General features: G+C 37.2%; 1 protein-coding gene across 2 annotated transcripts in view; it reads left to right on the top strand.

Annotated features, from left to right (window-relative positions):
- CNOT6L (CCR4-NOT transcription complex, subunit 6-like) overlaps positions 1 to 9,933 on the top strand; it is a 61,014-nt gene extending 51,081 nt beyond the window's left edge. For both annotated transcript variants that reach the window (XM_011966220.1, XM_011966219.1), the window contains one exon: positions 2,724 to 9,933. In XM_011966220.1, coding sequence (XP_011821610.1) covers positions 2,724 to 2,936 — 213 coding nt within the window. In that variant the 3' untranslated portion in view covers positions 2,937 to 9,933. The remainder of the gene's footprint in view (positions 1 to 2,723) is intronic.
- The last annotated feature ends 3,812 nt before the right edge of the window (positions 9,934 to 13,745 follow it).

Raw genomic sequence — 13,745 nt, 5'->3', positions numbered from 1 at the left:
GTGTTAAATTTTGTTTCTTGGCTTAGTATTTGTTTACTTTCTTGGTCCTTGAACAAAATAGAAATGTAGAAAAGAGGTATTTAGAGCTCAGATTCATTTAATTGCAAACTGATTTGGAATGAACTGAAGAGTAAACAATTAGAAGAATTACTCCTTTTTCAACATTACTTTCAGACCAGGTAAGTTTAATAAACAGCTTAATTCAAACCTGCTGCTGATCCTCACCCCACGCTTATCCTCTAATCTGAGGGTGTGCCTGAATCATTTAATAAAAGGAAGGGCAGCTTTTATTTTATAGCAAATAGTAAACTTTTCTGTTACATTATGAAATTGGTATTGTAATTTTCTGGCATTCTTTTAAAAAACAAAGCTTAGCATAATGGTAACTCAGACTATTAATATTTTCGTTGTGTTTTGACTTTTTTCCAAATACAGTTCTATAGACTTATACAATAATAGTCCTTACTAATATAAAGAGTGCATTTTCCCACATTATTAGTATTATATCTTTTAAAAAAGAAACTGACTCAAAAGGGTTAAAAATCATTAGTCTGTAACCTCCTTTGTGCCTATGATCAAAGTTAGGGATCCTCCTCATAGGTGTGTATGTACAAATACGTTGGGTGAATTCAGACATAACCTGGCTAAGAGTTTTTACTCCGGATATTTCAAACCAAGAGAATGGTTACAAGTGATGCGTTCAGTTAAAAACGTCTTACTTCCTGGAGTGTTTAACATTTTTTTCTTGGGGCCTACCTTTGCAAAGAATTCTAGCAGTTGATGTGCATGATGGCACTCTAATAAGGTTGTAAGATATAGGAGGGTTTGTTGCCCAGGCTGGAGTGCAGTGGCGTATTCTCAGTTAACTGCAACCTCTGCCTCCCAGGTTCAAGCAATTCTTTTGCCTTGACCTCCCTAGGAGCTGGGACTACAGGTGCATGCCCCCAGACCCAGCTATTTTTTTTGTATTTTTAGTAGAGATGGGGTTTCACCATGTTGGCCAGGCTGGTAATGAACTCCTGGCCTCAAGTGAGCTGCCCGCCTCGGCCTCTGAAAGTGCTGGGATTACAGGAATCAGGCATGAGCCACTGTGCCGGGCCTTATAGGAGGTTTTATTCCACATAAGTAATTGAGATTATTTCATGTGTTTTATTTTAGAATTGAAGCAAAAAGTTGTCTCATAAGGAGAAATAAAATTACCCTGATCCTTGTTAACTCATTTTCTGAAATATCACTGTAAAACTGTAAAACTAGGCATATAACCAAAATGAAGGGATAATACCTTATGATCCTATCATTTTTTGACCATTTAAACTTGGAGTCCCCTGGACTCATGTAAGTTCCTTAATTTGTGGTAAAGTAGGGTTGGATAAGGGCTTCTTTTCTTTTATTATTATTATTTTTTAAGAGACAGAGTCTTGTTGTCAGCCAGGTTGGAAAGCAGTGGGACAATTATAAGTAGCCTCAAACTCCTGGACTCAAGTGAGCCTCCTGCCTCAGCCTCCCAAGTAGCTGGGACTATAGGTGCATGCCGCCACACCTGGCTAATGTTTGAATTTTTCGTAAAAACCCGGGTCTCGTTATGTTTAACCAGGCTGGTCTTGAAGTCCTGGGCTTAAGCCATCCTCTTGCCCCCGCCTCCCAAAGGGTTGGATTATAGGCATGAGACACTGCACCTGAATCTTCTCTCTTAGGAGAGGAGCAGTTTTGGTGTTTTGATATTGGTCAAATGAAAATCAACAAACTGAAATGATTGTGTCCAAAATCTCACAATATAAAAATTTGTTTTCATTAAAAGTTTTTGTGTTTTAAGTAGCCCGTTTCATTATAATACTTTTTAAAGTATTGGCTGGAACTCATGTATAGTATTCGTAAATAGGTTTTTACAGGTGTAGAAATATTTCTCCCTCCTTGGGCTCAGGCTGTCCTGATATGAATAGGAACTAGATAGGAAGAAATTTGATTTTGCTCTCTTGCATACACAACCTGGGATAATAAAAGCCCCCTGGTTTTGAGACTTACTGATCAGACTAATCAAGTCATTTAGCTCTGAGAGATAAAATTGCTATGTATGGCTTCCTGCTGAATGATTTTTGCTGAGTTATCCTTATGCAGGAAGGAAATCCAGAATTTACACATATTCTAGTATTTGTGAAAATGAGTATTTTAAATTAGGAATAGGACAGTTAACTGTGTAGTGTTTTGTATGTATGTAGCAAATCTGGGAAAGCTAAACTAGGATTAGCAAATTCATAAACATGGTTTACTACACCTTCAGCCAGGTGTGTTTGGATATCTCGATATGCAAATAATTGAAAATAATACCATTAACTATGTATGTGCTTATATAAATATTCTTATTTTCTACTTATTATAGCCAATAGGATTAGTACAGGTTCCATTATATTTATACTGATATGTTAGATTTCACTAAACCAAGCAGGCCAATTCTAAAGATAACTGGACATAATTTAATGTGTTTAGCTTCTCAAATTATCACTTACACACAAGTGGAAGGATTTATAATTCCAGTAGCATGCTGTGTTTCCCTATTGAGCCACCTTTATTTCATGTAATACCCATTGAAGATTTGAGTCTTACTTGACCCACTATCAAGACAACAGGTACCAAAAGATACTCAGTTTTTTGTTTTTTATAAGTTATGGATTGTTCTTTATATATCCTGAATTTTTCTTTTCTCCCTATCCCCAATCTCTTTCCAGGGCGTGATTGACTACATTTTCTATTCCAAGACTCATATGAACGTGCTTGGTGTCCTGGGGCCTTTAGATCCTCAATGGCTGGTTGAGAACAACATCACTGGGTGTCCACACCCTCACATCCCTTCAGACCACTTCTCACTGTTAACACAACTTGAACTCCACCCTCCACTCCTGCCTCTTGTCAATGGTGTTCACTTGCCTAATCGGAGGTAGTGGAGTACTGCCCCGCCAAGACGGGGATCTGTTGCTATGGACCTGTACAGTTGTAAATCAAAGTATGTAGGAGTGAAGTATGGCCATCCTTAAGCTGCTTCTTCAGGTTTCTTTCATTATGTGTTTGCTGTAAGACTTTGTACATTTTTGTGCATATTGGTATCATTTGGCAGTAGGGCTGGAACCAAAGTATTACTCTTTCCAAAATTTTAATTTAACATGTTTTTAAATTGGACCTCCTCCTTTATATTGTATTAAGAGCCAGCATTCAAAATTGATAAATTACCAATTTGAGGCCCAACAACAGTGTATTTGTTTTTCCAAAACAAATACTTTCTTTTGAGTGGTTTCAGTGAGCCAACCATTTTATAAAAGGCAATTTTTAAAAACTATAAATACAGTATTTTAAACTGAATGATGATATGCCTTCCAGGGAAAACCTTGAATTTTTCCTTTATAACTGATTTTTGGATTCCCAAGTCATTTGCACATTAACAGAGTACTTAAATTTGCTCGTTCTGTACATAAACTATGATACAGCCTCTAGACATAAGAAAATTTGAAAAATTAAAGATGGTTGTACAATATGCTTTCATAATCAAGCATGTAACAAACACCACAGGACAATTTGTTGGCCAAATGCTAGTTTGGGGTTTTTTTGAGGAATCAATTTGGTTTTTTTGTCCTCTCTATATAACCTTGTTGGAAGTATTAATTCTAAGCCTGTCTCTCAAGTTTATTTATAGAGAAAGAGTAAGTAATCTATATTGCCACATACCTTGAAAATAGAATGCGGTACATTTAGGATGCCCACAGAATGAATTTTTCCTTATTCCAATTCAACCTTCTTTCTGTTCGGTTGTGCCAGGAAAACAGATGTTATATGACCTATATCATTTTTGCCATTATAGTCAAACGTTAAAGAAAATCTGAATAAAAGGACCTTGATCAAAGTTTCAGATAGGGAAAATCATACAGATACTTTATGTGTTTCCAACATAGATTATGGGGCTGTTGGTTTTTTTGAGATGACAGTGCAAAGGATTTGGGAGAGAGGGAACACATTTGGGGCAGTAGTTGAAAACCTTGGGCCATTGTCCTGACTCTAGCTGCCAAATGGCCATCATATGCTTTTAATCTTTGTTTCCTTTGTCTGTCAGGGTTGAATTAAGAAGCTACTGGTTTATTCCCAATTGTTGATGCCTTTAGGTATGTTGGAATCTTTTTTTGCCTAGGAGGGGCCAGTTGAAAATCTGTGACTCAAGAGGCAGTGAACAGAATACTGTTTTCTGGGGAATAATTGGTTGGCTACTTGATGTTAATTATGGCACAGTAACAGGAAAAGGTTGTGTCTGTGTTTTTAAGTTTTTCTTTATTCTGCTTTTTTGCTGCTATAAGAGTTTTCTGAAATTTATATTTTAAACTTTTCATGCACTTTACTGTTTCTAGTCTCAAAATGTGATATTTTTATTAAACAAGAAATTTTCCATTATGCGAATGAAATTTTAAAAGACAATAGCCTATATTTGTGTCTCACTAATATATAAAGTACAGGTCAAATTTAAATTATTTAATTAGTTTTAAATGTACACAATTTGTCTCCTCTTTCAAACCTGACATCTTAGACTGTTTTATTGGTCTTAAATGATACATTTACTTTGGTCATTTTATGCTAATTTCTTCCATAGTAAATTAATCAGGCTATATAAGATAATATTTCCCCAGAAGGGTAATTTTAGTGGGACGAGGGTGGTGGGATGATGTCATATCATACATGGGATTGCATCAGAAGGGTTCTGTAAAGCCTAAACTCCCTTTTAAAAGTGCCTAGTGATAGAGGCGTTGTTTGTCATCTGTTATAATTGGAATGTCATTGTAGTTCAGTGAATTTTGATGTAAATAAAATATTCTTTTAAAAATGTTAAAGTACCAGAATAAACAAAAAGAAACAACCCTTAAGATGACAGATTTTCCTCAACATGCAGGTTTCCCTTCTTATATACCTCAAGTATCCAACATCTAGCCATGCAAATTGATTACCTGAAGCATAGTACTGGAAAGTAGAATAGCATGAAAAACTTAATTTTGTGGACATTACCTTTTTTTGTAATCAGCTACTGTATGTTTTATTTTAGATCTTTTGTTTTGGGTGGGTTTTCTGCTCTGGAGGTATATGCACTAACAAAACATTTTCCTCCTTTCATATACGCATGTTAATTAGCAATGTGAGCAATATTTCCTACCATACTTCACTCCCAATATTTTTTGAGATGTTTGTATAAAATGGAATTTAAAGTTCACTTATGATTGTATATGAACCACAGAGGAGCCCATTTATTAATAAAAAACTTTTTTAATAGTTAAATGTAGAGGGAAAAAATAAAAAAAATGGGAAACGTTGTAAACAGCTTAAGTTTATTTTGTGTATGATCGAGGCACTCTGTTGCAGGAAGGTGTGTAATTGGGTTCTCTCTGCTTCAAATGCGCTCTTTCAAACCATTCATTATCCTGTGTATTTTTAATGTGGTTTTAGTAAATGTTGGTAGTAGCTCTGTTGAAATAGGTAATTGTGTTATGTTTTGGGTGGTACACACTTGGGGCATGGTAACCCAAATTTCATGTGCACGGTTTCCCTTTAGCCCACTGCCCAAATTTCACATACCCTTCACCCTCTGTTCCCTTTGTAAAAGGAGTGGTATCTGTTTTGAGCTGCCAATTCAGATGATCAGAAATGCTGCTTTCCTCAGCATTGTCTTGTTAAAACGCATGCCATTTGGAACTTTGGCAGTGAGAAGCCAAAAGGAAGAGGTGAATGACATATATATATTCAATGAAAGTAAAATACATATTCTCATATACTTTCTAGTTATCAGAATGAGTTAAGCTTTATGCCATTGGGCTGCTGCATATTTTAATCAGAAGATAAAAAAATCTGGGCATTTTCAGAATGTGATACATGTTTTTCTAAAACTTAAATATTTCGATATTTGTCTAAGAACTGGAATGTTCTCTAAATTTACTAAAACAGTATTGTTTGAGGAAGAGAAAACTGTACTGTTTGCCATTATTACAGTCATACAAGTGCATGTCAAGTCACCCACTCTCTCAGGCATCAGTATCCGCCTCATAGCTTTACACATTTTGATGAGGAATATTGCAGCATCCTCAGGCCTGACATCTGGGAAAGGCTCAGATCCACCTACTGCTCCTTGCTTGTTGATTTTGTTTTAAAATATTGTGCCTGGTGTCAACTTTTAAGCAACAGCACTGCCTAAAAGCAAGCAGAGAACAGAATCCCAGCACCATTCTATAGGCAACTTTTTAGAATTCAGATATAGTAAATCTGTTCCAGATTTATGATGTTTTATGTAAAAAAAAAATTTTGTATAATAACATAGCTGAATATTTTTGTTTCATTTCTTTGATGTAAGGCGTGTGAACATTCGTTTGAATATCACATGTTGAAGTCAGGTATGGCACAATGGGTTCTGAGACCAGCTTTTCCTCCCCTCCCATTTGCCTTGTTCCAAGCTCTTTCTTTTCAAATTACTTTTCTGATATTCATAGGCAGATACTTAATTTTACTAATTAGCATCCTGTGTGAATGTATTAAAGAAGCCACTGTGTTTTAGTGTAGTTGGCAAAAATATAAAAGCTCCGTTTCTTATTTGCCCGTATTTTTTGGTGTCTTAAAGTTATATATTAAATCACAGAGAAGCAAGGGAGAAAGTTGAAAGATATCTAAGGCTCATATCACTTGATTCTATGGTAGATTATATTAGCATTGAGGATGTGGCACATTGAAACTGGAACATGGGCAAATATAGTGTTCCATTTTAAAATTCTAAGTTTATATTGTTAAATGGGTGAAAATTTAAGTTTGTATTTGCATTTCCAAGCGTTTCTAAAAATCACTAATGCCATCTATACTTTTAGTATGAAACAGCAGAGTATAGAAAGCACAGGGAAGAATAGGCTAAATATGTTCTTTGAAGAACCAGAGGCATATAACCATATCATTATGTCATTCATAATACATGGCTAGATTTTCTAATGACAAAACTGTGTCCCAATGCTTATTTGATTCTAACCTTTTAAATTCTGTTTCTGAGGTATTTTAATAGCTTTGCAAAATATGCTGACCAGTTTTTGGAAAATAATGGTTTTTATAGCAAGCAAAGACTTTACGGCACATTTTCAAAATAGCACTCATACATACTTACATTTTGACAGAAATGTGAATTCTCACATTGGTAAGATATTCTTTTTGCCACCTGCCCTACCCTTTAAAAAAGGTCACTTTTGTAATGTGTAGCAGATTCATTTACGCCTTTCCCTTTGAGTCATATCATGTTTGGAGAACTGTGTGAATTGTAGGTAGACAGATTAACTAGGGAAGCCAGAAACTTGAACTAAAGTTTTGAATTTGTAGACAGATGAGAACTTTTATACTATGGTTGCTTTGGGCGATTCTAATTTTGTAATAGCATCGTAATCACCAAAATTAAATTCAAACATTTTAGTACATCTTTAACCTGTCTTATTTACCAAAGTTCTAATCTGTTTAAGAACAGGATGCCAAGACCGTCTTTCATTTTATAGAGTAATATGCTCACCTTTATTTTATAAGTGTCACCTTAAAGCTTGAGGGTAAAAAAGAAGCAGCCCTTATATCTATACTACAAGATGTCTTGAACAAGATTCACAGAAAGAAACTAAGCAGTTCTTTCCGGGAAGGTGGTAAGGAAGAGCATGCATATTTCTTGTTTTAACCAAATACCTTTTTTATGTAAATGTCTCTATTAAACCACAGGTCCTACACCAGGAAATAGGGTGATACCAGGAAAATAACCAAGCTTTATGAACCCAGTTGGCAATTTCTTGTGGCATACGTTTGGTTAGACTTGGGTTATTCTTGGAACCAAAGGAAAATAAACATGTTGAGTTCTTCTTTCAACAGACATGAACATTGAAGTAATGGAATATTTTTTAAGCAAAATAGCTTTCACTTTCAAAGCATATGAAATAAGGACATTTGTGCTTATTAAATGTTAATTTTTATGGTACATTGTATAAACTGGGTAGCATTGAACTGCATTTAGAAGTATGTCATCAGAAACAAATCACATTATGAAAATGATATACAAATGCCAAGTGATATGACTCTTTTGGCATGGTGGTAGCATGGTCCATTCAGCTTTCAGAATCTTTTGGAGGCTCTAGTTTGGTGCCTATTACTAGTTATTTTTGTTAGGACAATCTCAAAATTTAGATAATTTTCCAGTTGTATGTCTGTCACTTTTAACTCTAAGGCATAAGAATCATGGTAACCCTCTCAGAAGTGGTCCTTTCTTGCTCATTTCAGTTCCGTATTAATTTCAAATTACCGATGTATTTTCTTTCAAGCTATCAATTGTTATATGTACCACATTTTATTTAGTTTGTAGTTATCTGAAGTCACAAAATTGGTTCAGCATTGATATCAAACAATGGCTTTGCTTCTTACCAAACAGACTTAGTATCCTGCTGCTTGTTTCAATCTTGAGGCAGTAAGTGATGCAGTATCTGGGTTTGTATTTACTTAGAAACTGTACTGTCCTTTCTCTGTGCTTAACTTGCTAAAAGTATATTCCCTTACCTGTGAAATTCCTGAGCGGTGCTCTGCCAACTTTTCAGGGGAAGGGATTTGGATGGCTGTGTTACTGCACACTGGATCTGGAATTGTTCAGGGTTATGGGTGACACATTTCTTAAACACCAGCAGCACTGAGATGTGCACTATGGGCATTCGTACAGTTGTCCAAATGCAAACAACTTTTTCATCTTGGAGAAGCTGAGATACAGAGTTCAATAGAAATACTTAGAATATTTTGAGAAGGTTGAATGTTTCATCTTTGGCTTTGTTGTCTCTGGAGTGGGGAAGTATGGAGGACTTTTTTTTTTTAAAGAGAGTGTGTATGTACTTTTTCTCTCTATAAGGGCCAGGGTGTGTTGGTCAAATTCACCATAGATTAATTTATGTCTTCTGTTGTGATTTTTTTCAACTATATAACAAGTGCCAACTAATTGTCCATGGGACAATCTACTTTTCCACTCAATTTATCGTTTGAGTAGGGAAAGGTTCACTTATTTTCATTACCTGGCATTAAGTTAAAGAATTCATTATTTTGCATACATTTGAGTCATTCTGTGGCCTATAAAGTGTTTTTGTAACTATCTAATTCTAATGGTTGGAAAGCAAAGCACATGACTATAAAACCAAGCAAGGTGTTTTAGTAACTTTTTCCCTGAATACTTGGTAGTTTCCACTGATACTATTCCAAAACAAATTCTGCTGTTCTAGGTTGTATATTTACTTTGCTTTTGTTCTAAGAAAAAGCCAAGGACTAAATCAACTTGTTATTGTGTTTCAGTAATCAGTTTAAAAATCTAAGATTTTTTAAAAATTAGAATATTTAATGAAGTGCCATGTAATTGTAGCTTGCTAGTGTTTCATGTTTAATAGACTGGTTCTGTAGGTGTTTTAACCATTTAACACTCTCTGCCATCCCTGGAGAAAGTGGTTCTACTCTTACTGAACACATTCTCTTTGACAAAATCACCAGCTGCTTTATTTTTCTATTTATTACAGTTAAACAGTTGATGAGGTCTGAATCTTGACCAAAACTGCTCAGCTGAGATGTTTTTCACAATAGACACTGTACAAAGTGTGCGTGCAAAAGGACACGGTTGGTAGTATTTTTTCATTAATGTGAACATTGACTTAAAAAAAAGCAGTCCTGCCTTTTAAATCTTGTGGCAGCTCAGAAGGGAGGTGCTTAAGAACCTTAACTACTATGTCAGATAACAAAATATTTTTTTCCATTTTGGAGATTGGTTACTGCTCACACATGATGTATAGGGCTAAATATATGCTTGTTTCCTTGCACCTGTGTACTTCCCTTCTCTCCCTCCCTTTCCTTCCCCTGTAGGCAATAAATGGCCATTTTGCAACTGCATACCTTTGTCTTGGTTTTTGACTCTTTATTTGTGCAGTATAAACCTCTGCTTTTAGGTTGATATGTCTCTTCTAAAGTGAAGTAGAGAGCCGATATAATTCAGGGCAAAATACGTAATTACGAATTCATGCTACATTTTTTTTTCTAGTGAAAACTACTAAGTACATTGTTTAAAATAAAATCTGAAGCTAGTTATATGACTTGCTTTGCCTGAAGAAACCAGAGCAAAGGGGTATATGTCACTTCGGAGTGGAACTTTAAGAGCCAGTCTTTAATTTGCCGTATTTCCTTTTCTTGCCTGTGTGATCATAGAAGCATATGTTGAGATGAAATCTCTCATTCCAGATCCTTAAGTGACTTTGATGAACAGAACTCCCCTGCTGTCCTTTGGACATGTAAGAAAAAACTGCTAAATCTCAGTGTGTTAATACAATAAAGTTGTGTTATTAGGGCTTAATTTAGTCCATCCTGACTGACAACCACCAGACAAATATTGCTGAGTTATCAATATTGAAGAAACTCAACAGCTGGACCTGCTAAGATCTCAAATAAATTTCATTCAACAAATATTCAGGTGTCTTCTATTAACAAGGTGCTGTGGGTATATTAAGATGAAAGACATCTTTATAATGCCTGTCCTCCGAGAATTCATATTCCAAATACTCTATGACACAGAAGATATTCCAGTGTTTTAGTCAAAGTAAAGATATCTTAAATCGTAGAATCTTGGGAAAAAAGAGAAGGCACATAGTGAAATAGGAATTCTGCAAACTATGTTTACAGCCATTCAGCTGAAAAATGACTTTAAGGTGTAATGGAGAACGTTATTTTTAGTGAAACAGAAAACTGCTGTGCAGCTTAGTACTTGGAAAAGATAATGGTAGATTATTTTGGAACAGATTGTCAACATTGACAGCTCAGGGCCTGTTGACTTGTTTTTACCAAGGATCCAATGTGAGGCTGTCACTGACCCTGAGGACCTTGTCTTCACAGAAGCCTTTGTGTTCACCAGCCTTTAGGAAGTCCTCCAAAAGTGGAATCACTCTCACATGAAGTGAATCTTGAAGTTGTCCAGATTTTCAAGATAAGTGCCTTGTTAAGATACCTTTGTGATGAGGCATTGAAGACATTCACCAAGTGTCCTTTCATTTCACCATGTGACCTTGGGCAAAATGTAGGCTCAATGGTAAAGGGGAGATGAACTAAATCTCATGAAGTGGCTCTCCCAAAAGCAGAAACCAAGACAAGGGTTTGCATGGAGGTAGTTTCTTTGGGTAATTGATCTCAAGAATGAATGGGAGACAAGGAAGAATGAAGTAGGGAAGGAGTTTGGAAAGTCAAGGATGCGTCAGAGAGCTGATTGATTACCTCTCTGGGCAACTGGGGCATAAACATGCCAAGGACCCTCTGTGGAGCTGAATAGAAGGCACCTGAAAATTATCTTCATGAGGAATGGGATGAGGCAAAGGTTACTCCGTGGGTGTTAATTCCTTTTCCCATCCATGTTTGTGCATGTATCAAATTCACTTAGCAAGTTCCTGCAGGTGTCCCATATAGTGATAATGGAGAAATGGGATGAGGAGGGTGGGTGCAGAAAGCGAGAAATAATTGGTGTGGCTCAGCAAAGTGTATCAAGTTACACTGGTGTGCATCTGGTTGCCAAGGTAATAGAATAAGGAAGTGAGCTGAGAGGTGTGAGGTGAAGCATAAGAGGGGTCCACTACAGTGTAACTGTATCACTGAGATCTGTTTGGGCCCAGGGTCAAGTCCATTTCATCATAGCCTACATTGTGGCAGGCTGTAATCTCAATAAAAAGAAATAGATGAGGAGTAGTGGGACAAAGAATATAGTCCCCTGCTGCAGCTGGTTCTGAGGTTGTGATTAATATTTATCTTCCTTCTTCTATTACACATTTCAGATTTTACACAGCTTTGCAGCAGCCTGTTAGTGGATCTAGGTTGCTTCTCTGAGGTGGTGTGCCCAGACCTTCATCCCAACAAGATACAGTTACACTTGCTGGGTGACAATTGCTTTCATAGACATAAAGGAACCAAGAGATGCCCAGTGAATCTTGGGTTTCAGACATGGTTCTTTCTGCCTCCCATTGTGGGAGCAACCCCACCTTCTCGTCAATATGAGTCTGTGTATGCCAGCACTGTGAGCCCAAAATGACCCCTTTCTGGGGGCAGCCAATATATTTCCCGTGCCTGGGTGTGGGTGGATATAAAGTCTGGGTCTTAGCCCACCTCAGCAACTCTGAAGGGCCTTCCCATCTTCAAAGTTCCCAAGGCTCCTTTCTGCATGGTTCCCCTGAGCTCTTCTCAGTCAAATCATAATTCCTTTCCTTCCGTTTTTACAGGGTTTGATTCTGAGAGCACTCACTGATAAGTTTCCTGCATGCTAATCTCCATCTGAGTCTCTTCCCAGAGAAGTCCACCTGCAACACTGAGCTCCAAGGAGGCATGCCAGCAGTATATTAGGACTGCCTCCAGGACTCCTTGCTTGATCCACTGAAGAGTGCCACCATGTCAATAAAATGCAATCTTATTCTGGTGCCCTGGTTTGCACTTTGAATATCTACTTTTACATGTTTCTTCAGTTCCTAGTCATGTTAGCCCAGACCTTAGAATTCTTTGGGTGTGTACACTATATTCTTCTGGTGTATTCCTTGCTCAGACTGTAATGTGATGATAGTTACTGGTCACAGTCAAGGAGAGGAGGCAGGAATGGATCTAATGGAGGTTGAGCATCATCTTGTGAGACACCTGCTACATGTGAGAACTTTGTTAGTTATGCAGCCAAAGGGAGGTTTCTTTCCTCTAGCAAGAAAGGGGGGTCTGAGGACTAAGAATATCTGGGGATTCAATCTTCTCTAGCTTTTCTACCCAAATGTCCCCAGCCCAGGGTTTAGGGCTCACTTTGAATGCACAACCTCAAAGATGATGCATGTATTCTTTGTGGCTCTGCTACTGTGCAAATCCTGAGCCTGATCTTTGGCACTGTTTGCCCCATGGCTGCTGAAATGATAGTCTATAAACACGGCCGTGGATGCATTGTGACTTTCACAGTGTGCCTTGAGTTATAGTTAGCTAATTTGAGCCTGTCATTTTCCTTTTTTTCAAGGTGTCTAAAAGTCCATTTTGAAAACCAGTTAACCTTACAGTCCTTAGACTTACCATTGCCCGCAACAGCTTAAGTGCCAGTTGCCTTTCCACGTGCACTTCAAACCCACTACTAAGGAAAGTTTACTAGTGTACTCTCTAGTCACTTCACCAACCAGCAATGACTAGAGAGTGATGCAGGTCCAGAATTCATCTACAGCCTTTGCTTCTTTGGGCTACTTCTGGTACTAATTGTTCTAGACTAAGTTCCTCTGGAGGACAGAGCCTGAGAGATCTTCCCTGTAGGTAATTTATTTTGGGATGTGATCTTCAGAAACAAGAATATGGATTGCAAGGAGGCAAATAGGAAAGGAAGGCCAATTTAGTAGTGAGTTATTGAGCTGATCACCTCTGTGGGCAACTGAGGCTTGATCCTAGCAGGATCCTTCTGAGGAGCTATGTAAAATGCACCTCAGAATATCCACTGGAGGAGTAAAAGAGGAGAATATCCAGTGGCTCCTATACCCCACTGGCCAAAGTTCACTTACCTAGGTGTTAACTCTCTCCCATATCCAAGTTTAGCTTTTCTTATGACAATGGTGAAGGATTCTGAACTTCATTTGAAGCAAATCCAGGGAATAGACATAAAATTAACTGCAAATGATACAGTTCTTATTGAAATAAATTTAAATGCCTGGGCATGATGGCTC

Source organism: Mandrillus leucophaeus, unplaced genomic scaffold (assembly GCF_000951045.1).
Source record: "Mandrillus leucophaeus isolate KB7577 unplaced genomic scaffold, Mleu.le_1.0 Scaffold75, whole genome shotgun sequence".
In the NCBI taxonomy this organism is placed as follows: Eukaryota; Metazoa; Chordata; class Mammalia; order Primates; family Cercopithecidae; genus Mandrillus; species Mandrillus leucophaeus.
The sequence above is the reverse complement of the archived record's forward strand: the minus strand, read 5'-3'. Positions and strand labels throughout refer to the sequence as shown.